At 36.9% G+C, this 26,684-nt stretch overlaps 1 protein-coding gene across 2 annotated transcripts in view; it reads right to left on the minus strand.

The window, feature by feature from the left end:
* Positions 1-26,684, minus strand: part of ZPBP (zona pellucida binding protein) — a 123,719-nt gene that overhangs the window by 54,381 nt on the left and 42,654 nt on the right. For both annotated transcript variants that reach the window (XM_075557505.1, XM_075557504.1), the window contains exon 6: positions 16,624-16,700. In XM_075557505.1, the coding sequence (XP_075413620.1) occupies positions 16,624-16,700 (77 nt within the window). The remainder of the gene's footprint in view (positions 1-16,623; positions 16,701-26,684) is intronic.

Below are 26,684 nucleotides of genomic sequence, written 5' to 3' on the forward strand. Positions count from 1 at the left end.
GTTGTTAACACAAACATAGGCATACCACCTGATATGGCACTTCTGTAAAGGAAATCTAAAAGCAGTTATATTTTAAAAGTGGAGATGTAAGCCTAAATAGAAATAAGGGTCTACACTTTGGCAAAATATCAATGTTAACAAAACCCCAAATAAAACTGAAACCAAAGTCACAGCCATTAGGTCAATCCAACTCACAATGATCCTTTAGGGCAGGGGAGAACTGTGCCTTTGGGTTTGGAGTAGCAGGCCATAACTTTCTCCCCTAGGCGGGTGGTAGCTTTAAACTGTGACTTTTGCAATTAGCAACCCAATGCCTAATGCTGCGCCCCCAGGGCTTCTCAATACCCATGCCCCCAAACCAAACTCCCTGCCATCTAGTCAATGCTGGCTCATAGGGACCCCACTGTGAGATTCCAAGACTGTAGTTGGTATGGGAGTAGAAAGCCCGTTCTTCTGTGGAGTGGCTGGTGGTTTTGAAATGCAGACCATGTACATCGCAAGCCAATCTTTAACCACTGCACCACTAGGATTCCTTCAATTCCAGTAGAATGCGATAACTACATATGTATGAAGCACCATTATGAAAAGAAGACATATAGAAACATACAAAAATGAAACAATATTGCAAAATGTATATAATAATAAAACTGCAATGGTCCAATTTAAGTTTTAATTAAAGACAAAATTGCCCCTAAATAATGAACCATTTATTAAAATAATTTCAGTTTTCTCTCACAGAAATATACAATGATGATTTTGTTTTCAGACTTTTCTTAACAAAAAAATAAACAGAGGATATAACATTAAGATCTGTAGATCTTAATTGAACATTAATTATTCTGGGACAATTATACTGAGAGGAATGAAAATTTAACACTTGTAATATTACTTGGATTCTTACTAAAAGAGGATATACAATTCACTATTCCAAACAAGATAAAAGAAGTTGCATAGGCAAAAGCAATAAGGCATCAGATGACTTCCTTTACCAATCTGTTCTTGCTGCTACCTATCTAGACTAACTTTGAGCTTAGAGCAAAATTTCTCTTTATCCAACCTCCAACTAAAAACTGGAAGCACTACAACTGATATTTGAAAACTTTTTAGCATTTTAATGTGAATAAAATAAAGAATACAAAAGTCCGTTAACTTTTACTTATGTTTTATCACCCAAACCCCGTGTGTATTGTGAAGCACAATGAATGAATGAAGAAGCACACATCTGGGAAGATTTCAAAACACATCACCTTAAGTAATTTAGGACGGCAAAGAACTTCACTAAGGAGTTTTTTAGTTGAATCTTAGAGGATTTTTCAAGGTATGGTGTGGAAATAAAACTTGGAAATTTGCTGGTTAGAGAAAAGAAGACATTTCTTCTCAACTTCTTCCTGCTTCAATTTCCTTTATTTGCCATGACTAAAACTTGAATTTTCTCTCCCAAAGACACCAAAGAACTCAAGGGCAAAACACTTTAAGGAACAAGAATAAAAAAGGATTGGAACCTATTTTCATATTTTCTTCACTTTCCATTATTTTTTAGTCTCCTATAGAGATAAGTAAGAAAAGAATTCAAGATAGTCTACTTCTTCTTCATGCTTAAAATTAAAACCACTGCGAGATTTATAAGCTCATGCAAAAGACTTTGGTCTTCAGCCAAGTTTATAACTATCAACCACCTGAAACAACCAAAATACAAACAAATAATTCTCCCTCCAAAAAAGTAATAAAACCGATTTAACAACATAGTTTGTAAGATTCTGGATTTTAGGCAACTACCAGCAGTGGTTTCAGCAGCAGGGGACCTTTGTGTTAGACAGACGAAGGGATCTGAAGGCGTGAATGAATATGATTAACAGTACAATGTAAAAGAGGAGAGAGCTGTACACAGAATGATTCTAGAGAATTATAGTGGGACTCCTCAAGTATACAACTGAACACTCATCAATGAATGTATAAAAACGAACCAAGACTGAAAAAGGAAGCACCTGGCAGAGCCAGAAATGAAGCCTGCAACATGAGACGTAATGGGAAACCTGAAGATTTGCAAGTTCTGGAAAAAGGCGTCTTGGAGGCATAGTTTGGTATGCCTTGCACTGGTAACTTCACCGTGAGCAGCGTAAACCCGTGAGGCACTCTGCAGGAGAAAAATCAAGCTTTCTTTCCTATGAAGATTACAGCCTTGGAAGCCTCACCTGGTAGCTGCACCACAGTGAAGAAGGGACTCGGGTTCAGAACTGAGGTGAGGAGGGTGGTTTTCGTTTTAGAGCGGTGAGGAGGAAGATTCAAAAGGTCTTATTTTAGCAGGAGGAAATAATTAGATGAACATTGCTAAGATTCTACTTAAAAATCTTAAAAAAAATGACATGTTCAAGCTGCTTCCAAAGAAACATAACACTGTTCCAGATCAAAGCTTAGAATGTTTACATGAAGACCACCAGTCAAAAAGCTGCAATGGGAGGTAATATGTAGCTTTATATATAACCTTTATGTGGGTGTATGTATGTATGTGTGTGTGTATATATACATATATATATATTTGTGTGTGTGTGTGTGTGTAGAAAGGTTTGTATCTGATCATTCTATGCAAATAAAGTTTTGAAGTTTCAAAACAAATAGATGTAGATTGATGTCAGTACTGACAAGCAATGGACTTATGAGTCAAAATTAAATTTTTGTAGTGCTAACCACTGAAAATTTAGATTTGTCAACCTAGTTGATTCTAATATAGACCCTATCTTTTTACTAATAATTGGATGTGATTCTAATGAAGACAAAACTGCTTTAGTCTTTCTTGTCCTTTGATGTTACCCTGGAGAAGTTTCATTTTTCATTATCAGGTACCACACATTATATTTCAGAACTGATGAGGTAGAATCACTAGAGTAGTACTTCTTAATTATTTCAAGAATACTTGTACCAGACAGAAGGGAAATATGGCTACCCGATAATAGCATCGGAAGATTTCCTCAATAAATACTGGAGAGGTTCCACTTAGGAAGGATATTTTGCACCTCCTGTCAGCAAGAAAATCAACTTAAAGCTAAGTAGGCTCACGCATCTTAAAGTGAAAGAATCGCAGCACCTGCCGATAGGCTCCCTTTGACCATTGACCAGTGGCATCAGCTGCTTCTGTGAGCTCCAATCTTCCTGACAGCCAATTTCTCATGGTCTCTGAGGCAACTCAGCTAAACAACCCTCTACCTCACTGGCCTCTGGGGTCCTGGGACATAGCAGATTGCATGGACTGCTTGATGCAGACACAATCAATACCCAAACTTCACTTTTCATCATGTTTTCCTTCTTTCTTTACAGATTTGTACTCTAATGCCCTCCCCACACAATAACACCACCAAAGGAGCAAGGAATCTCGACTCACAAGGTGGTCTTATTTTTGACATAGTTTTATTTTCTTCAGTGCTTGTACTTTTGTTCTATTATAATACATTTACTAATATTTTCTAATTCTCTCCCATTTCATCTCCAGGTGACATCTTCTGTGTAGCAGGCACCTTCTGAGAATACACAGCTCTCTTCAGGCAAAAACAGCAGGCCTTCCGATTCCAATACATCCATCTAAATGAGGCTTTCTCCCTCTTCCCCCTCGGAGTATGCAGACAAGTCCATATTCATATCATCTTAGAAACAGAGCTTCAGCACTCACACTCAAGCCACACCATAGTCCTTTGTCTGTTTCGTCTCTCCTTTTCTCTGCATATCAGCTTATTATCTCTTTCTTTGTCCTCATGACATGTATCTACATCATACATATGAATTCAGATTACATTTCTTAAAATGTATTTCCCAATAAATTATAAGTTAGTTTGGCTGTCTAGATAGCCAATGATAATTATTATCATGACTTTTATTTTCTCCTTTCTTTCCCACTACTTTCAAACCTTACCTCTATCCCCTTTCTCCATTTCACTGTGGCATGCTTTTCAATTTTTATTAGACTTTTCCCACATCACTATGCAGAGCCAACTACCTCTATACAACTCAGCAGCTTAAACACCACTAACACTTGTACTATGATGACAGGGAAACAGCAGTAAATGATAACGATAAAATGGAAACAACCCCAAAATCATTTGAACCCAGTGGAAAACAGAATTCAAAATGATGATGTTCTGGTCCTTTCAAAAGATTTGAAGAACATGCATGAGACAACAGAAGAAAATGCAAAACTAAAATCCTCAGACCAAAGAGCATCCTGGAATATAATAATAAGATCACAGAATTAGGCAGCATATTAATAATGCAAGATTTAGAGGGAAATATAAGGAAAATTTAATCAGTAAGCTTAAAAAAACCACACTGACTGCATTCAATAAGAAAAACCATCAACAAAAAGTAATCAAAAGAAAGCCTGAGAAAAGGTATAGGAAACTATCAAAGATAAAAACTAACAAAATGTATCTCATCGGGATCCTAGAACAAGAAGAAAAAATAGTACAAAACAATCATGGAAGGAAATTTCCCAGTATCAGTAAGGAGAATAAAATAACTATTCAAGAAGATGAGAGAATCCAAAATAAGCTAGATCCCAACAGAAAAAAAATAACATAAACGCTCCAATTTCAAGGTTACTGGGAGAATCCTGAGGGTAGCTACAGAAAGAAGAACAGTCACCTTTCAAAGGAAAACCAATTAAAATAAGCTAGGACTCCTCAGCAGAAACTCAGTAGGGCAGAAGACAATTGAGTGACATAAATAAAACTTACAAAGAAAAGCATTGCCTACCGGAATCCTATATTCAGCGAAACTATCTCTCAAATTGAGGGAGAAATAAAGACATTTCCAGGCAAAGAAAAAAATTAAGAAATTCATAAAAATAAGACCAGCATTACAAAAATAAATATTAACTGTGTAACTATGGGCAAAGAATGAAAGACAGCAGCAAACAAACCTGAGAGGATCAGACAGCACTACCCAGAAACCTTACAATACAAATATGGGATGAAAGCAGCACTCAAAAACAGAGGATGAATAAGTACACGAATAAAACAACAAGAAAAAAAGTGGAAGAAAAGAAACCAAACATAGCAAAACAGACCCACACAAAGGCACCGAATGTAAATAAATTCAATGCACAAATCTGAAAACAGAGAGTCACAGAGTGGATTAGACAATTGGACTCATCAATAGGCTGCATACAAAAGACACACATTTAAACTCAGAGACAAAAATTGATTAAACACTAAAGTCTGGCAAAAAATATCTACCAAGTCAATGCAACCACAAAAAGACAAGTATGGCAACATTAATATCTGAAAAATAGACTTCACAGCAAATAATTAATGAGAGCCCAAAATGGACTCAATATACTGTTTAAAATAACATATACCCTTGATAAACCTATATGCACTTTTGAAATGCACCAAACCCAGAGTTGAAAACAGAAATAAACAGCTGGACAATAATAGTTGGAGATTTCAATACACTGCTCTTCAACACACAGACAGATCATGAGAGGAAAAACTCAACAAAGAACCAGAAGAGTTCAACAACATAATCAACCAGCTCAATCCCATATAAGCATTTCCAAAGCACTCTACCCAACAACCACACGATATATATTCTTCTGCAGTACACAAGGTACATACGCTAGAATAGATCACGTGTTTGACACAAGTCAATTCTCAACAAATTAAAAATCATCGAGACTACAATACATTTTCTCAAGTCACAATGCTATAAAACTAGAAATCAATTCTAGAAAGAACAGGAGCATAAAGACAAATATATGGAGACTGAACAACATGTTACTAAAAAATAACTGAATAATAAATCAAATAAGGGATGAAATTAAGAAGTTAATCTAAATAAATTAGAACAAGAACATATTATGCCAAAGCCTTGGGGACACCGATAATGCAGTTATAAACAAGAAATTTATAATAATACACACAAGAAAAAACAGCCCACACCTCCAACAACTAAAAGAAGCACAACATATACCCTATAACAACAGAAGAAAATAATAAAAATAAAAATTAGAGTGGGAATAATTGGATTGAGAAATAGAAAAATTAAAAAGACAAGACATTGTTTTTTTTAAAGGATTAACAAAATTGACACAGTGCTGCCAAACTTAATTGATGAAAAGACAGAGAAGATGCAAAGGGGGACATCATAACAGACACAAAGGAAATTGAAAATGAAACACTAGAAAAGAAAATATGCCAATAAGTTTGGTAATAAGAAAGCATAGTGAAGATGCTGACAGCTACCGGAGAGATTAGCATTTGGGGTCTTAAAGTCTTGTCTTTCAACAAACAGCTAAGTGAGACATCAAGGAGGCCACATGGAAGAAGCACAACAGCCTGTGTGATCCAAGGATTATAAACAACACCCATAACCAAAGGAGCAAATGGTATCATAGTTTAAATGCAGACACCCAGCTTGCAGAAGGCTACGGACATCAGTGGAAGCCCAAGTGCATCTGCAGGGTCCCCATGTAGCTGAAGCCTCAGTGAATTCCCTCTAACCATAGTGGAGGCAAGTACAATAGCCCTGCTGTCAGGCAGAACGCATTTTAAAGTTGGTTATGGCAGATACAGTGATGTTAAAATGTATACCTTATTATTTTGTATCCCTTTGAACCCATTTTTAAGTTGTTTCCATTTTTAATATTTTCTACTTTCTACTTGATTGAGGTTTTCAATGCTTTGGTCACTGTTGTTAAGGGTTTTACTTATTTGCTTCCTTTCTGTTTATATCTTGTAGGATTGTCTGTATAAGTAATCCACTGTAGGTGGATCTATGGAGACGGCAGCAGGATTGACAATAGCCTAGGGGCATGGAGGATGGGAGAAATGGGAAGCTAAAAACAATGAGTGAAAGAAAATGTCCTGAAGTTGATTGTGGTAATGATTGTACACATCTTCTTAATATTTTTGAACAATTAAATTGTATTACATGTGAAATATATGCTAAAATATGTATTCCAAGGTTAAAAAATAAGAATCATTACTATAATGCCTCCATATAAATTGTGTAATATATTGTACATATTTTGATTTGAAAAAAATTAAAAGTGACATCTGGAAAAGATTACGTACATCTTTATTTCTCTTCTCCCTCTCACTGAGTACAACTGTAAATCCTGGAAATGGCACAAGAGACAATCAAAGGAAATTTTGAGAAGTGGGTAGATGGTGAAATAGAGGAAGAATATAGAAGCAAAAAAAAATATAGAAGCAAGGTATAATGTATTGAATTATTTAATATGTCTCTTCTAGCCATAGCCTTTGTTACACTCATCTTTGTTTTCTTGATGGGTCTGGGCAAGAAAGTGCAGGAATAAACTGAATTATATGATTCATCTGTAAGAGGTGGTTAAGGGGTCAATTGTGTTTGCCATCCTGCTGGGAATGAAATGAGCAATTTCAGAGGCAAGAAGGTAGGATTTCACTAACAGCAAAAGAGGAACCAAGAGTGGAGCGCGTATCCTTTGGACCCAAGATTCCTGCTTTCTGCAACTCTTTGATTCAGGAGACAATTGAGGCAGCAAATGAGTGGCACAGTAGCTGCAGTACCAGAACCAAGCGTCCTAGCATGAGACAGAGTGGAGCTAATCCCAGCGCACAGAGCACATACAGCTGAGTGCTTTGGGGAAGGAGGCTGGCTTGTGGAGGAAGATGCTTCTAGGCACTAACTGGGAGAGCTGGGTTTTGCTGACTCATGGAGATGGAAATGAGTGCCTGGATAGAGAGGCTTTTGGTAGAATATTTTTTTGGGCATTTATTAGCAGCCACAAGAATGATGTGTAACATTGCCCAAACAGGGCAGAGGCCAGACCATGAGACTACGGGCTAGAGAGAGGCCTGCCTGTGGGCAAGCAGCAAAAAAACCACTGGTCTGAAATAAACTGCATCCTGAGCATTTCTCACATGAATTGTCAGTTGTTAACTTCTCTAATAATCACTGCAATAGTGAAGCACTGCCTGTGGCTCCTGGGTGGCCATGCAAGGAATTGGAGAACCCAGCCTCTGACATAGAGCGCTATGGAAGGGGGAGATGATGTCAAACTATGGTAAAAAGGGATGAAGAACACAGGAATGTCTGACCTCTGTCTTGTGACAGCTTTGGGAGCTGAAGGAAATCAAATGGGGTGCCCATGCCATTTCCACAAAAAAGCTTGTTGCATCCTCAACCCAACAGAACCAACAGAGGTTGACCTAGATTTGGTGTAGATCTATCTTGGCATAGCAGCAATTCCTCCTGAAGATTGAATGGGTGGTTCCAGTGAGCCCAACATCACTGGAAAGAGGACTGGTGGAGCCCTCCAAATTTAATCAGACAAAGGAGGCAATCTCCTTGTCACTCTTCCTAAGCTGTTTCTTTTCTGGGAGATACACTAAGGAGGGCTGGTAAACCTGACAAGGGACACCCAGACAAAACAAACCTGAGACTTTCCTTCTGGCCCTAGAGACACAGAAGTGGCCATGTAGAACACAAAGAAACCCAGTCACACTGAGGAACCCAGGACAAAATTGCCTTGCTCTCTAGAACCCAGAGACACCTCTCCCCATACAGAGACAGAAGAAAGGGTGGCCAGAAAGGAAATAAAAGCCGAGTTACAGGAATCAGCAGTGTGAAAAGTATGCATGTGTCCACCCCGACTGTGAAACTCTTCCGCTGGCTAGAACTACCAGCATGAGTGAGGAGCGCTATACAATGACACTCAGAAATAATAAACACCCAGTAGATGATGTGTCGCTATTCGCACGGGACTGCAGACTGTCTCTCCGCTGCTGAATCAGAGAGAGGGGCACAATCACACAGACTTCATAACCTGGGAAGCTTCTCCACTCCCCAAACCCAAGACTCAAGGGAGTAAGTGTATGCAGGATCAGGTACACAGGAGCCCACTGCCACTGCATCTCTCCTAAATCGAGAGACAGCCAGTGGCACAGTCAGGAAAAACACCTTCCTGCCCCTTTGGAAACCCCAGTAGTGATGGTGGGAGTCAGAGCAGCAACGGAAAACAAAGAGAACCAAATAGCACAACAAAGCCTTTAAATACTGGAACATAAGTACCTCCTAGCTAACAATAAAGTAGATGGCTGTATACCTACTTATATAAAAGAATTAGCCAGCACCCCACATCTCCTAACATAATAGGCAAAATATCTAGAATGCAATTAAAAATTATTCATCACGTGAAGGACAAGAAAAATTACAATCTAAATAAGAAAACACTCCTGATACTAACACTAAGATCAATCAGATAGTAAAATCATATGACAAATATTGTAAATCAGCTGTCATTATAATCTTTACACAATTATAATTCTCTTGAACAAATGAAATAAATAAATATTAGCAAAAGACTAAAACTTCTTTAAAAAGAGCCAATGGAAGTTGTTGAATTATTGATACAAAACAGATTTAAAATGCAGTCACTAGAAGGGTTCATTAGTAAAGTGAGAATGGACTTCAGGACAAAGTAATAGATTTATGAAAAAGCTAAAAATGAGAAAACTATACAAAGAGATACATTCAAACAGTATTAGAAATCAAAAAGAGCTAGAGGAAGGAGAACCAGGAAGAACAGCATAACATAAGAATTAAAATGTCAGACAGAAATACTAATACATAGTTATCTCATTATCTAGAAGTAATAATATATCAAATAAGCAACCTAAATACACCAACCAAAGAGAGATATTGGAAGAGTGGATTAAAACAAAGGAATAAATGAACGAACAACTCCAATTATAAGATAATCCCTTGAACTTTAATGCCATAGGTAGATTGTCAATTAAAATATGTAAAAGTCTACCATTTAAATATTATTAAAAATAAGGGACAGTATTAATATCTGATAAAAGTACACAAAGGTAATTCAAAAGGTTCATGAAACCAATTAAAAGATGAGTCTTTTCCATGAACTTTTTAAAGGTTCCTCATATTTGACATCAAAGAAAATTATTATAAACAGATAAAGCATATAACAATAAAAGCACTAATCAACAAGGAATGAATAAAACAAAAATTGATTTCACTAGAACAGAAGTTCCACAATTATAACAAGAAACTTCAACAACACACTCTATTTCAGGAACTCATATTCGATTACACCAAATAACTGAAAGAATAAGATCCAATAATCATAATCAATCAACAGAATATAACTGACACAGAGAAAATAACATAGAATATTAGCACCATATCCCACAGGAATAGAATATGCTGTTAGTCAGAGCTTCCAATAAACCCTCTCTGATCATAACCAAGGGTGTGGATGCCTTGTTATGAGACAGAGCACTGTAAAGTCAACTGTGCCAATATAGTTAGGTTAAAATGTAATATCATCTGTTCCCTATTTTGACCCGTTTAAAGTTTAGTTTTGTTTTTTTTTAAGTGAAGGAAAATAGACTTGGATTGAGCCTCCAGTGACCGTAGACTAGGGATGTGAAAAACTTTGCTATCATGCAGAGTGCATCGGAAAATGGATTATTGCAGATGTAGTGAGGATAAAATTTAACACCTTTTCATTTGATCTCCCTTTGACCCATTTAAAATTTGTTCTAGTTTTTCAATACTTTCTACCTTCTTTTTTGTTGCTGTTTACTACTTTCTTTTTGATTGAGGTTTTCTCTGTTTTGTTGTTGCTGTGTGTGTGTGTGTGTGTGTTACTGTGTATGAAATACAGGATAGGTAAATCAATACAGACAGTACTGGGTTAATGGTTTCTTGGGAGCATGGCAGGGGACATTGGGGGGAAATAGGGAGCTAATAACAATGAATATAAGAAAGAGGCAAATGTTCTAAAATTGTGGTCATGATTGTACAACCTTTCTAGATATGACTGAACTATTGAATTGTATGATAAGTTGTGCCAATTAATTGGTTTAAAAATAATAAAATGAAAAATAATAGCAAAAAGAAAAAGAAACTCAAACATACATACAATGGGGAACTATGCAAACAAAAAACACAGAAACGAAACCACAAAACACCTCATGACATGAATGAACATAAAAACATTGTGCTGAGTGATGTTAGTCAATTATAAGAGGACAAATATTGCATGAGCGCACTACCATAAGGGTAAACTCAAGAAAAATGTAGGCTCTGGTCTCAAGTCATCTAACCTTATAATCCCCTCTCCTAGGCAATGAGGTACTGTTCCTGCCTAGTGTTTAGGTACCATTTATCACCCCTTATTTATCTTCCACAGGGGAGATGAGGACTCAACACAGCTAGGTCAGTTTCTCATGATAAGGGATAAGAAGGAAATCAATCAGTCCTGTCATATAACATTGTTCTACAATCACTACAAATCAACAGACACTCTTATAGGAGTGATTAGTGAATGTTATTGGAAATCCAAGTCAAGTGGTAGGGATGGAGGTCATTTCTGTCTCAGAGAAGGCAATTACATTTCTCTTGGTAACTTCACTAAGTGGGGCATCCTACCATTGAAAAAAAATGCTTAACAGTAACTGTACAGGCCCCCTATGGGAGAATAAGCCAGTATTGTGTTCCTAATTGGGCAGTTTTGACCTAGTTTCTACCCAGTCTTTGATAATTCAGGCCTTTAGACTGTCTTTTCAAAGAGCCCAACATCCTTCATAGATCAGACTAGAAGGATCTGATTTGGAAGTCCCACTAAGAGGACTAGATTTTATCACACGCACCTGTAGAATATTAAAGGGACCAGATATACTTCCTCGGGCTAAAGGCTGAAATGCCCTCGATTCTAGGACCTAGCACAGTGGTTCTCAATCTGTCGGTTGTTACTCCTTTGGGGGTCAAACGACCTTTTCAGAGGGGTGGGCCAATTCATAACAGTAGCAAAATTAAGGTTATGAAGTAGCAACAAAAATAATTTTATGGTTGTAGGAGTCACAACATGAGGATCTGTATTAAGGAACTTTAATACAGTGGCATCAGGAAGGTTGAGAACCACTGGCCTAGAGGGAGAAGAACTTTTGGAAGTCATAGAATTTGGATTCAAATCTCTTGCTTTGAAGGTGCCCAATGAATGGCAGCTCGATTGTCATATATTAGCTATTTTCTCTGATTTTTATATGACATGACTTAGTCCAGCAGTCATAGTTCTGCCTTTGTGAATGTGCATAATTGAAACTTTTGTTCTATCTCCAACCCTCATTTTGTGTAAATAGTGTCTAGTCCCTTAAACTTTTAATCTCTACAAATTAACAATCCATGTATTTTTGTTTAAAAAAGTCCTATACATGTATAATACCTTCCTTTCCTCAACAGTGTTTTTAATTATTTGCCATTAGCTAAATAAGTGATAATACCAATAGAATTACTATTTGCCTCATGGGGATTATTTATAATATAATATTATTTAGTATACTTATAATAAATGATGTCTCTTAAGTGAACTGAGGACCTATATACATGGATATATGAATGAATTTTGAACTCACTTTAATCCTAACGTTATTCTAAAAACATTTTGTTCTTATGACACAGTCCTGCTTGATACCTACCCTCATGATGAGATCATTAAAGATACGAGTTCTATAGCAAAGCTTGATGAAGAAATCAGATGATGCTTGGCCATCAGAAAGGATAGCATCTTGGGTCTTCGAGACTTGTGTAGAGGGTAGTAAATTTGTTAATATGGTTCTTCTTGGCGAAGGTTCTAACTCCCACCAAAGACCTTCATCCAGGGGTCCTCAAACTTTTTAAACATGGGGCCTGCTCACTGTCCATCAGACCAGTTAGAGGGCCGAATAGTTGGTTTGTTTTTTTAAAAAAATAAAACTGTGAACAAATTCCTATGCACACTGCACATATCTTAATTTAAAGTGAAAAAACCAGGGCAAAAACACCCGGCGGGCTGGATAAATGTCCTCGGCGGCCACCTGAGGCCCGCAGGCCATAGTTTGAGGACCCTGCTACCTGAGGACCCTGCAAATGGATTTCAGGCTTCTACTGTCATCCACAGCCTTCTGAAAAAATGAGGTGTTCAGAATTTAAGCTCTACTACCATTCTCTCTTATGAATTTGAGTTTTATTATTTACAATCCTTAAAGCACACAGGCTGGAGTGGTTCTTCCATGTGGAATTAGTTGACACCTCACTTTTGATCTATTTCTATCCAATCCTTGGTGACAGAGGCCATGTGCAAGTCAGCTGCTCATATATTTCACTCTGAAAACCGGGCCTATATATTTCAAATTTTCTTTTCACCACATTGTTTTAAATTCTATTATCACTGGCTCTATTAATAACACTTTATGCCCCAGGGAGATACTTTATAATATTCTCTATCATTAACTGATAATCTTGTCTCTAAAGTGAACCAGAGACATATATAAACCATAGGTAATTGCATGTATTTGAGATTCACACTTAATTTTAGCTCCAATCTAAGAATAATTAGTTCTTAAGCAAAGGACCTGCTTGATTCTCACTCTCTTGAAGAGATCACTGAAGATATGGATGCTATAGAAAGTATGGAGAAGAAACCAGATGGTGTCCAGATTTCAGAAAGAACAGTGCCTGAGTCTTAAACTTGTGCAGGGGGCAGTGAATTATTTAACGTGGTTTGACTTAGAATTTAGTTAAAGTCTCTCTCACCAAATGACCTTTCTCTGCATCAGTTTGGTAAGAAGGTGGGGGAGGTATTGATAGGATTCACCTGTGTGTAATTGCAAAAACAATTCCCTGGAGTGTCAACATGCTGTGTATAAATTGAGCCCTATGAGAATCGGGGGTGGGGTGGAGGGTGTGGAATCTCATTACCAGCAAGAGTCAGGAGTGGTAGATTATCCTCTGGACCAAAATTCCTGTGCCCTGAACCTGTGGATCCAAATAAGGCGCAGTAGTAGACCCAGGATCCAGAGTATGGAATAGAGTGATGGACTTTCCATCCCACAGAGCAAGTGGACATGAATGCTTTTGTGCAGAAGTCTGTGCCTCTGGTCTCTTAATTGGGTAAATTGGATTTGTGGATCCACAAGAGCTCTTAGGATGAGCATTACTGGGATGAGTTGTGTCTCAGCTAAAATCAGGATTCTGTGTTTGTTGGCCCAAAGATCTTGAGCTGAATGCCTTCAGATTGAGGCATTTGTTAGCAAAGAAGCATTTGTTAGCAGACCTGGAACTTTGTAACATGTCTTGGTTAAATAGTTCTCCTGAGCATTTCTCGCTGGCATGATAGCTTGTTATCTTCCTAAATAAACCATGAATCATGAATTGTGTCTGGCTTTATAAAATCGCAATGGATATTAGAACACAGAGCGATCAAGTAGAAAAGTAAATCACAGAACATTAAGAGAATTTGCTACTGGCATTTGGAATACTAGTGGTACAGCTTCCAGCATCACAGCAAAAACAAAACAAAACACCACAGTAAGAAAAACTGAAAGAGAGTGAATATTAATTAAGGTAATACAGATAGATATATTTATAATGACAGAAATTTTTTTTAAGTTCAGCTGAAGATACTTACATTCAACCAAACTCCTCTTTGATTTGGTTTACAGGTTTGGAGGTTTAAGGACATCATTTCATAGAAGATCTCAGTTAATTAGGCTATTAATATTTAGTGCTTCTGTCTAGTTCCTGGGATCTTAAACACTTAGAAGGGATAATATGAGGCATAAATATTGTTTTCTATTCATCTAGAGCTACAGAGGAAGAAGTATTCAGGAACAGGAGGAGGACGTAGAATGTTTGGCTAATTGCCTTTATGCCCTCTCTGCTAACAGGCCAGAAGAACTGGGTAGTATCTTCCAATGGTAAACAAGACCAGGCTTACATGTCAGGTAGGAACTAGTAGGATCCCCAACACCCATCAGGTGTGGGACTGCCCTCACGGCCATGTTAGAAAAAGCAACCATTTTACCAAAGGAGCAACTGCAGAGAGTAGGAGAGAAGGAAGAATGAAAACAGAGAACACAGGGTGCACGTAGAATAGGGGCCGCTCTGTAATGCTTCATATAACCCACAATACACGGTAAGAGAGACAAACAGACAGAGACCATGCTCACTTAAATAAGCCAATCACACACGAAACAACGGTGACTATTCTATGAGCCCACTGACATAAAAAGACTAGAAATGGTGTATGTATAGAGAGCAAAGTTTACTGCTGGTTACCATGAGCAGGCATGTATGGGTAATGGGACAGTGAAGGTAATGGATACATTGTAAGTATCATGGTAGAATTTCACAATCAATTATCATAGTTTTCAGTAAGTCCTAGAGCTATTGAGAGGGAAAACAGATTCACAAAGTTGGAAACCAACTGGAGGTAGTTCTACTATGTCACATAGGATTGCAATGAATCAAAATTGACAATGGGTGAGAAATTATATTATTCTATGTCAACTTGAATATATATAAAAGGGGTGGTATTTAGAGTGTGACAACCAAGTCAGAGCCTGATGGTACCTTCTTAGGGCATTTCCTTCTCATAAGGAAGGCCTGGGGAAACTTTCTCTCTCTGCCTTCACCTTCCTGCTTGCTGACCCCGATAGCGCCTGGAGCCCTGGCACGTTTCCAGCAACCTAGGAGGCACTGAACTCTGAACCCACTAGCCTGGGATCTTCTGAACTCCGAATCACGGCTCCATGGCTGCATGGGTCTGAAGAGAGACTATGGACTAGCACTGGATTTAGGAATTTGAATTAGACTGAATTTTCTTGATATATATAATTACTTCTTGATATAAAGCTCCCTTATACATATATGAGTGCTACTGGATCTGTTTCTCTAGTCAACCTGGCCTAACACAATGGGTTTAGAATGAGTCGGAAATAAAGGGTTAATCTCCATATCAAATTCCTAAGTCCAAAATAGTGAGCTTTCAATTAAGCATAAAATGCTTAGACCCATAAAATGAAAATTTCACCTTTTAAAGGTAACTAAATTCATATTACAAATACTTAAAAATGTGTTAGAAAGGTAATAATTACATGTTTTAAAAATATTGCCATAAATGTACTGAGAAGGAACTATATGTCAATTGTAATAAAAAAGAGAACCATATGAAATAGCTGGACATTATAATTTTCATGCTAAATACAGAGAAAGGATGTAGGTAGTATATAAAACTGTATTTCAGCACTTTACATCTTTAATGAGGGATAACAACATAGGCTGAAACATAGGCAAAATACGGCCAAATAACATAGGCAAAATTCTGATTATTTTATTTATTTATTTTTAATCATTTTATTGGGGCCTCTTAGCACAATCCATACATCCATTGTGTCCAGCACATTTGGACATTTGTTGCCATCATCATTTTCAAAACATTTTCTTTCTTCTTGAGCCCTTGATATCAGCTACTCATTTTTTCCCTCCCTTCCCCACACTCCATCCCTCATGAACTCTTGATAATTTATAAATTACTATTTTTAATCGATGATTTAAAATTAATTATAATAACTAAATAAGTAAATTCACAATTCTTCTTAAAATCCCTTGCAAACTCCCTTATGGATAAGCAAAGTTTCAAAGTAGTTTACTGAAATATTTTTATTCATCTTTTATTATTGGTTGAATTTTATTACAGCACTTCCTAAATGCCCCCTATGTATTTTACATGTTTTATAAGTAGCAGCCTAGCTGTACACTAAAAATATCACTCAATTTTTCCCTTTTATCCAGCCTCCCATAACATACCTTATCAAGTCTTTTTGAAGATTCACAATCTTTTTCTTTGCATGGCTTGGGTCCTTTTTCAGTGTCCAGAGAAGAAACTAGGAAAATATATTATATTTTATCATGGGTCCATAATATTGATTGATGATATTTAAACTAGCTTTTCAAATATTCATATTTAAAAAACCACTTGTATTTTACTTATTTTGAACTGAAAAATTCAATTATTTCTTAATATTATTTATCTCCTTTCAGTTATAAACTTAGGACAGAGATTTGTTTTATATAAATCAGGAAAACAACATTACACTTAAACATTACATTAAAATTAATCAATTTTCTTGATAATTGACATGCTTTTGTACTTAATGTTGCTTTTGTAACTTTGGTCTTGAAATGCCCACATTTATATTTAATTATTAAGTTCTCTTCAATTGTATAACATATGAATATTATATTTACATGTGTAGGCATACGTGCATGTATTCACTCAAAATACTGTTTAATTCTACTAAAGAAAATATTATGTACTATTTGACAAATTAAAATCTTAGTTTCTCACTACAAAGTAATGGATATAAGGAAAACTATAACCAAAATCCTTGAAATATATTATGGCTAGACTGCAATAGTAAGCATTGGATCTGAAATGACAATACGACTTAAGGATGCATGCATGTACTGAACAAATAATTTCCACTTGCCAGGAATTACTCAAAATTCCTGGGATATATATGAACAAAATCAACAAAATTCTTCATTCTGGATATTATATTCTAAAGTGGGGAGAGGGAAAATATTAAGAAATCTAATTAGCAACAACTGAAAAGTTAATACTAAGTTGAAAAGTTAATCAATACTATTCTGAAAAGTTAATACTAAGGTTAAATAGAGAAAGCAAGAAAAGAGGACTGAAATTGTGAGGTGGTAATAGTATGGTGATTTTAAATCAGGCAATCATAAATGATATTTTAGAAAAATAATAAGGAAACTCTGAAGGTTTTTAATGCGGTGAGATAGTATAAATGTCCCAAGGCAAACAAAGAAATGAAAGACAGCAAAGACGCAGGTATGGTTAGAGTACACAAAAAGGATGAAAGAGGTGACATGATGTCATATTGTGCATAAATAGACTGTGGGATGTGGAAGAGTTCAGGATGACACCAGAGGTTTTGCCTTCAGCAGTCAGAAGAAAAGAGTCACATCAACTGGATGTGCAAGGCTGAGTGTAGAACAAAATATTTGGAAGAAGATCTGATAGATGTTCAATTCTGATTAATAGATGTTAAATTTTAGAGAAGAGGAATAGGCAAAGGCATTGAGAGACACCAAGTCAGTACAAGGTGCTTGAAGACCAATAAAAAGAATTAGTGAAGAGGAAGAAGAATCTTTTCCAAAGCTGGTCTTATGTGTAAATTAAATAAGATAATGAATGAGAAGTGACCACTGACCTTTGGAATGTGGAAATGACTGGGAGATAACAGGAAGAAGCTATCAAACTGTCAATATATAAAACTAATGAGGGAATCAAGTAAAATAACTACAAAAACAAATGTGCTTGACACAATGGATGGATGGATGGATTGTGATGAGTTGCACGAGCCTCCAATAAAATGATTTTTTTTTTAAAGATAACTACAAAAACAAAAACTAAACTCACGACCATGGAGTCAGTGCTGACTTATAGTGACCCCTCTGTAATAGTTTACAGGAGTAGACAGCCCAGTCTTTCTCCTGCGGAACTGCTGGTAGTTTGGAACTGCCAACCATGAGGATCTCAGCCCAACACATAACCACTACATCATCACCAGAGCTCCTACTATGGCTTCAAGAGCTTTCATTTATTTACTTTTAAAAATAATACTATGAATCTTATAAACGCATAATTCCAAGACTTCATTTACTTCTTTTTATCTTCACAGATAAGAAAATTAATATGATTTCTAGCCCTGTTAATAAACTGATAAACTTAGGCACATCCTCAATTTTTCCTTTACCCTGTCACTCTGTGAAACAAAGGCTTAATAAAATTTTTGTCATTATTTACAGCTGTGAAAATCTGCTGAAACATAAATACCCCAAACAAGCCAGGCTTTCTAAAATACAGAATCCCTTACAATCACAAGAAATCTTAATTTTACCAACTACCCTATAGATAACCTAAATCAATTATCAGCTGTTTATATGTTCTATGCTTCCTTTAATTCATTTCTTTAAGTTGTCATCTTTTGTAACTATTTCAGCATCCCCATAATTAAGATTACCTTTCAGAATCTAAAACCTTTATTTCCCTTAATTTTTCATCTCTTTATTCTTAGGATTCAGAGAAATGGTATCTTTTCTATTGTATTTACATGGCCTGTGCTATTGTTGCTGGGAAAAGGTAAGGTTTTCTATTCCCTTAGAGTTAGTCAGGGAAACTCACAGAGGTAGTTCTCTCCTGTCTTTTAGGGCCGCTATGAATTGGCATCAACACAATGGCATGGAGCTTGCTATTTTGGTTTGGTATTATTGTTAAGGAACTCTGGTGGGCTTAAAGTCTAGGCATTGGGCTGCAAATGTCTAGGTCTACAATTCAACCGAACCTGCTACTCCTAGGGATAAAGACTGGGCTGTCTTCCCCAGTAAATATTTCAGGCTTATTTTATTAACACTGTAGGGGCCTATTATATCAGAATTGACTCACTGGCCGTAAAGGTGGGTATCTACACTGTTATTTTAATCTCAGTAGAATATGATAGTCTTCAAAAGAGTCTCTTTATCGAGGTATACTCTGACCCAGGTGGCGATGAAGCATGGTAGTAGGGCAGGAGGAAAGTCAAGGGAGATGGAGGAAAGAGCTAGGAGTCAAAGGGCATTCATGGAGGTCTAGACAAAGACATGTACATGCAAATATATATAGGAGGATGGGGAAATAGATCTATGTGTCTATACTTATAGGTCAAGTATTAAGGTGGCGGAAGGACCTTGGGCCTCTACTCAAACACTCCCTCAATGCATGAATACCTTCTTTTATTAAATTGGAACTCTATGATGCTCACTCTCCCGACACAACGGCTGGAGCCAAAGTGTGTGAACAAGTAAATGTGGTGAAGAAAGCTGATGGTGCCCGGCTATCAAAAGAGATAGTGACTGGGGTCTTAAAGGCTTGAAGATAAACAAGCGGCCATCTAGCTCAGAAGCAACAAAGTCCACATGGAAGAACACACCAGCCTGAGTGAGCGAGTGGTCCCAAAGGGATCAGTTACCAGGCATCAAAGAACAAAAAATCATATCATTGACTGCACACCTCCATGATAGGATCGCTGAAGACAAATGGGTGCATAAGCAAATGTGGTGAAGAAAGCTGATGGTGCCCGGCTATCAAAAGAGATAGTGTCTGGGGTCTTAAAGGCTTGAAGGTGAACAAGCGGCCATCTAGCTCAGAAGCAAATAAGCCCACATGGAAGAAGCACACCGGCCAGGGCGATCATGAGGTGCCCAAGGGACCAGGTATAAGGCATCATGCAAAAAAAAAAAAAAGATATAAGTGTGTGTATGTATGTGTATATATGTGTATATGTATATATGTATGTATGTATATGTATATATATCATATTAAATGAAGGGGGAAGTGCAGAGTGGAGACCCAAGGCCCAAGTGTCGACCAATGGAGATCCCCTCATAGAGGGGTTTAGGAGAGGAGATGGGTTAATTAGGGTGTGAGGTAGTATCGATGAAGAACACAGCTTTACCCCGGATCCTGGATGCTTCCTCCCCCCAACTACCATGATCCGAATTCTACCTTGCAGGGCTGGATAGGACAGAGGCTGTACACTGGTACATATGAGGGTTGGAGGTACAGGGAATCCAGGGTGGATGATACCTTCAGGACCAAGGGTGTGAGGGACGATGCTGGGAGAGTGGAGGGTGAGTGGGTTGGAAAGGGGGAACTGATTACAAGGATCCACATGTGACCTCTTCCCTGGGTGAGGGACAGCAGAGAAGGGGGGAAGGGAGACTCCGGATAGGGCAAGATATGACAAAACAACGATGTATAAATTACCAAGGGCATATGAGGGAGGGGGGAATGGGGAGGGAGGAGGGGAAAAAAAAGAGGACCTGATGCAAGGGGCTTAAGTGGAGAGCAAATGCCTTGAGAATGATTGGGGCAGGGAATGTATGGATGTGCTTTATACAATTGATGTATGTATATGTATGGATTGTGGCAAGAGTTGTATGAGTCCCTAATAAAATGTAAAAGAAGAAAAGAGAAAAAAATGATTATGGCAAAAAAAAAAAAGAAAAAGAAAATGATCATGGCTGCATATGTGCAAATGTGCTTGACACAATGGATGAATGTATGGATTGTGATAAGAGCTGTAAGAACCCAAATAAAAATATTTAATTAAAAAAAAAAGAGTCTCTTTATCACCAACATTTGGTTACTGTTATGTGCAATGGGTTTTATGAGTATCTGTTGATCTAGAGATCATAGAGCCAACCACACAAATATGAATATCTACAGAATACACTTGGAATAATGAGGAATATCTGTTGTTCTTTTTAAAATTTCAGAGCCATTTTTAATATCTTACCAATACTACATACACTTTGAAACTTCGCTGTTGACATCGAAGTGGTATGTTGTTATTGTGGTTGTTGATTAGATGCCATCAAGTCTGTTCCAACTGATACCTATGCACAGCAGAACGAAACACTGCCTAGCCTGCTTTGTGAGCACTGAATATGGGTCCAAGCAAGATAAAATCCTTCACCACTTCAATCTCCCCTCAGTTTATCATGATGTTACCCATTGACCCAGTTGCGATGAATTTTTTAATATTGACTTATAATCCATATTCTAGTCTGCAATACTTGATCTTCATAAGCAAATGTTTTATGCTTTTCTTCCTTTCAACAAAAAGATTATCATCTACCTATCATCTATCAGGTTATTAGTAAGTCTTCCTCCAATCCTAAAGCCAATTGCTCCCTCACATAGTCCAGTCAAGTCTCTCAGCATCCAGGCTGAATAAGTATCATGAGAGGATTGACTGCTCCACGCGCGTCCAGATTTTGACCCATGCAGCGCTCCCTCGTTCGATTTGAATGAGTTCCTCTTGGTCCAGGTTCAGGACCCACGTGAGCACAATGTAGTAGTATTCTAGTTACCAATGTTTTCAGTGCTGTCCACACACAGAGACACACACAAATGCATTTGCAAAGTCAATAAAGCACAAGTCAATGTTTTCCTGGCATTCTCTGCTTTCAGCCAAGATCCATCTGATGCCAGCAATGACATGACTTGTTCCCTGTCCTTTTCTCAACCTGGCTTGATTTCCGGGCAGCTCCCTGTCAGTGTACTGCTAAAATCATTAATGAATGATCTTCAGCAAAATTTACTTCATATTAATAGTATTGCTTGAAAATTTTTATATTTTGTTGGGTTCGTTCTTTGGCATGAGCACAAATATAGATCTCTTCCAGTCATTTGGTGAGGTAACTGTCCTCCAAATTTCTTGGTGTAGGTGAACAAAATGCTTTTAGTGCTTCATCAGTATGTTGAAATCTTTTAATTAAGTCTTTTAATCTGTTAATTTTGTATTCTTGGAACTTTGTTTTTTCCTAATACCTTCAGTGAGGCTTGGACTTCTTTCAGCAACCTTGGTTCTTCACCACATGCTACTTCCTGAAATGGTTCCAGGATGTCTAGTTCTTCTTAATACAGTGACTCTTGTATATTCGTTCCATTTTCATTTGATGCTTACTGCATCATCCAATATTTTGCCCACAGAATCTTTTAATATGCAACTCAAGGCATGGATTTTTACTTCATCTTAAGATACGCTGAGTGCGTTCTTCCTTCTTGGTTTTCTAAATCTACATCTTGGCACATTTCATTAGACTTTATTTAGACTTCTGGAGCTGCCTGTGAAATTTTCTGTTCAGCTCTTTAACTTCATTATTTCTTCCTTTTCTTTGAATTATTGTATGACTGACAGCAAGTTTGAGAGTCTCTTTTGACATCCACTTTGATCTTCTCTTTTTTCTTTCTGGCCCTTTAAATGGCATTTTGCTTTATTCATGTATGATGTTCTTGATATCATCCCACAGCTCGTCAGGTCTTCTGTCATTAGTGTTCAATAAGTTAAATCAGTTCTTGATATGTTCTCCAAATTCAGATGTGATGTACTCATGGTTGTTTTGGCTTGTGTGGCTCTGTTTTATTTTTGTGAATGGCAACTTTAACCTATATATGAGCAATTGATGGTCTCTTCAACAGTCAACTCCTGGCCTTAGTCTGGCTACTGACATTGAGCATCTTCGTGCTCTCACTACAGATACACAAATGCAGTCAATTTGATGTCTGTGCTATCCAGCTGGAGAAGACCACACGTGTTGTTATTATTTTTGTTGTTGAACACAGGCATTTGGAATGAAGATGTCACTGGTCTTCAAAATTCTATCATTTGATCTCCAGCTTCATTTCTTTCACCAAAGCCATGTTTTCTCACTACTGCCCCTTCCTGTTTCCAGTTTTCAAATTCCAGTGGTGTATGATTATCAATGGATCTCGATTGTATGTTTGATTAATTTCCGATGGAAGATATTGGTAGAACTGTTCAATTTATCCATCACTAGCAGGAGGAAAATGAAACTTTCTACTCCAATTTACAGTCTCACAAACTCACAATGGCAGTTCTACTCTGTCCTACAGGGTGACTAATAAATCAGAATTGACTTGATGGCTATAAGTGTGAGATTTTTTTGAGCTTTAGTTTTTGGTGCACAAATCTGAAAAGGTATTTAGGTAGATTTCTTGTACGCACATAGATACTATCCTATCTCACAGAGCATTGTATGTCAAGAGATCTTTTAATGTCCTTTTGGTGATAACTCCAATGTCATCCTTCTTAAATTTGCTTTTACCAGTATTGTAAACCATGGCTGTCAAATTTAGAATGGTCAATGTTAGTTCATTTCAGCTAATACCTAGATATCCATCTTTATGTATTCCATTCCATTTTTATGACATCCAATTTTATAGGTTCGCACATCATCCATTCCAAGTTTCAATTATTAATAGATGTTTGCAGCAGTAACTTCTTGTTTTGCATCATGTTCTATTACGAAATGAGGTTGCTAAATGTTTTGCTTCCTTCATATCATGCTGATCAGCTCTACATTGAGGAAGCAGCTCTTCCTCAGTCATATTGTGAGTGCCTTAAAACATGAAAGGCTAATCTTCAAGCACTGTGTATAATAATATTCCACTGTCATTCATGAGGTTTTCAATATCTGGCAATATTCCACTGCTATTCATAAGATATCAGTAGCTAATTCCTTAAAATCAAACAGTCTAAATTTAAACAATTCAAGAACACTTGTTCTAATAACCTGGCATTTTGTGATGCTCACCTTCCCGACATGATAGCTGTTCAAAATGGGTGCATAACCAAATATGGTGAAGAAGGCTGATGGTGCCTGGCTATTAAAAGATATAGCATCTGGGGCCTTAAAGGCTTGAAGTTAAACAAGCAACAATCTAGCAGGGAAGCAACAAAGCCAACATAGAAGAAGCACACCAGCTTCTGTGATCACCAGGTGTTGATGGGATAAGATATCAGGCACCTAAAGCCCCAGACAAACAAATATATTGATGCAAATGATGGGGATGGAGTGGAACCCCAAAGCTCATCAGTAGAAAATTGGACATTCCCTCACAGAGGGTCTCAAGAAAAGAGAGGGTGAGCCAGGGTGCAGCATAGTACTGATGGAACACACAACATTCCTCTAGTTCTTTGATGATTCCTCCCCACAATCATGACCCTAGTTCTACCTTACAAATCCAGCTAGACCAGATAGTATGCACTTGTATAATAAATAAGAGCTTTCGATGCATGGAATCCAAGACAGATAAACCCCCCAGAACAGTAATGAGAGTAGCAATACCACGTGGGTAGGGGGAAGGTAGAAGAAGGGGGAGAAATCAACTACAATGATCAATGTTTAACTCCCCCTACCCCCAAGGGGAAAAACAATGGTATGTGAGCAAAGGGAGACAGTGATCAGTGTAAAATACGGAAATAATAAAAATTTATAATTTATCAAGGGTCCATGGACGTGTGAGGGAGGGGGTGAGAGGGGAAAAAGAGAAGCTGATACCAAGGGTTCAAACAGAAAGAAAATATTTTTTAAATGAGGATGGCAACATATGTACAAATATGCTTGATACAATTGATGTATGGATTGTTAGAAGAGCTATAAGAGTCCCAATAAAAAGATTTATTTTAAAAATCCCAAAATAAGTTAACAGCCCATTCCTTATTCATAGTCTGTCCTCAGTCTGGAATCTCTGCTTAAACCTGTTCACTTTGATTAACCCTGATGACATTTAAAACACCAGTGACATAGCTTCCAGAATCACAGCAATGCACAAGTCACCAGAGTATGACAAACTGACAGACATGTGGTACAGGTGATACACATACAAAAGTAAATACATAAATACAATTATCCTAGTGTTTTATATAAAATCACATTGAACAGTTAATCTATAGAACATTTCATAATTAGGGCAAATACGGAAAACCAAACTTTTGACTTTTTATTTAAAATCATATCCTAGTCCCAGTAAAATGTAGTGCTCTAAAATTATGCTTCCAAAATACATACTAGATTATAAAACTCTGGTAATACTACAGCATAGAGCCACACACAGTACCACCACAAAGTAATATATAGAATAATAGACTCATGTATAAAACTATCATAGAATGATTACGGTGGGGTGGTTGATCAGCATGAACTGTAAATGTTTTGCTTTAATCATTTAAGAATACTCCAGGTTAATTTGTAGTATTTCTTAGAGTCTATTTTTCTTGAAATACAATGTCATATGTCAAAATAAACTGAAACTAAGGGCCTTTCACATTGATCACTTAAATTGAATACAATTTATAATCAAGTGACCAACATTAAAAAGACTACTGAATTTAAATTCAGTACTAATGGTGTTAATAGCCACAGGCAATATATTACTCCCCAATCAGTGTGGCAAATCATGTTCTCACTAGCAGATTCTGAGATCTGTATATATCCCCTAGTTTCTCCTTCCTTTTCCATATCCTATTCTTTTAACTTGGTTCGCTAACCTCATGCTATATGAAACTATCTAGTTTTCTTGAAATAAGTTTTCTATGTGATTAATTAGATAGGAATATTGGCTTTAGTCTCAATACTGAAGTCAAGGAAATTCTATTGAGGGTGTATCCCTCACACACAAAAAAACTCTCCTTATAAAAGAACAAAAAGTGTCAAATTATCAGAATTCTTAAAAGTCTATGATTCACAACAACCAGATAAATACCAAATAAACAGAAAGTTAACTTAAGCTGTGTGTTCAAAATCACTCACACCACTCACTGACCATAAGTTAAAGGAACCAGCATGACTTCACAGAACAGACACAACAATGCATGCAGCCTGTGAAAAACACCGCTTCTGGAGTCATTTCATAAACCACTATATCCACATAAACAAAAACAAGCACTGAAATGCAAGGAGAATCTCATTTTCAGAAGAACAATGTTTTAAATTTAAGGAATTATACAACATGTAAGAAAGGATTGTAGCTCATTCACAGGGAAATTGAAAAAATATCTTTGTGTAAGAAGAAATATTAGTGTTACCACACACTTCTAAACTTCTGTCTAAAATATGAACAATGAAGTAATGAAAACAAAAGACAAAATCCTAAAGGAAACTAAGAAAACAATTTCCCAACAAATAGAGCATATAAAAAATGAAAATATTTAAAGAAGAAAAGTATAAGCATGAAGACATTTCTTTTTTAAAAGTCTACTTATATTTGGTTTTGCAAGTTCTGGAGGTAAAAATTACAAATAGAAGTTTTAGGACAAAAATTACAGTAAATAAAATGAAAAAGTCACCAAAGATTATCAAAAGTATATTTTAGCAGGTAGAATAGCTAGTTAATTTAAAATAGAAAATAAATATGCCAGTGTAAGAAACCTGCGGGTGGCGACTGTGTGCATGCATGCACACACACATGAGGGGGTTTCATAATTTTATTGAAC

Source organism: Tenrec ecaudatus, chromosome 9, assembly GCF_050624435.1.
Source record: "Tenrec ecaudatus isolate mTenEca1 chromosome 9, mTenEca1.hap1, whole genome shotgun sequence".
NCBI lineage: Eukaryota > Metazoa > Chordata > Mammalia > Afrosoricida > Tenrecidae > Tenrec > Tenrec ecaudatus.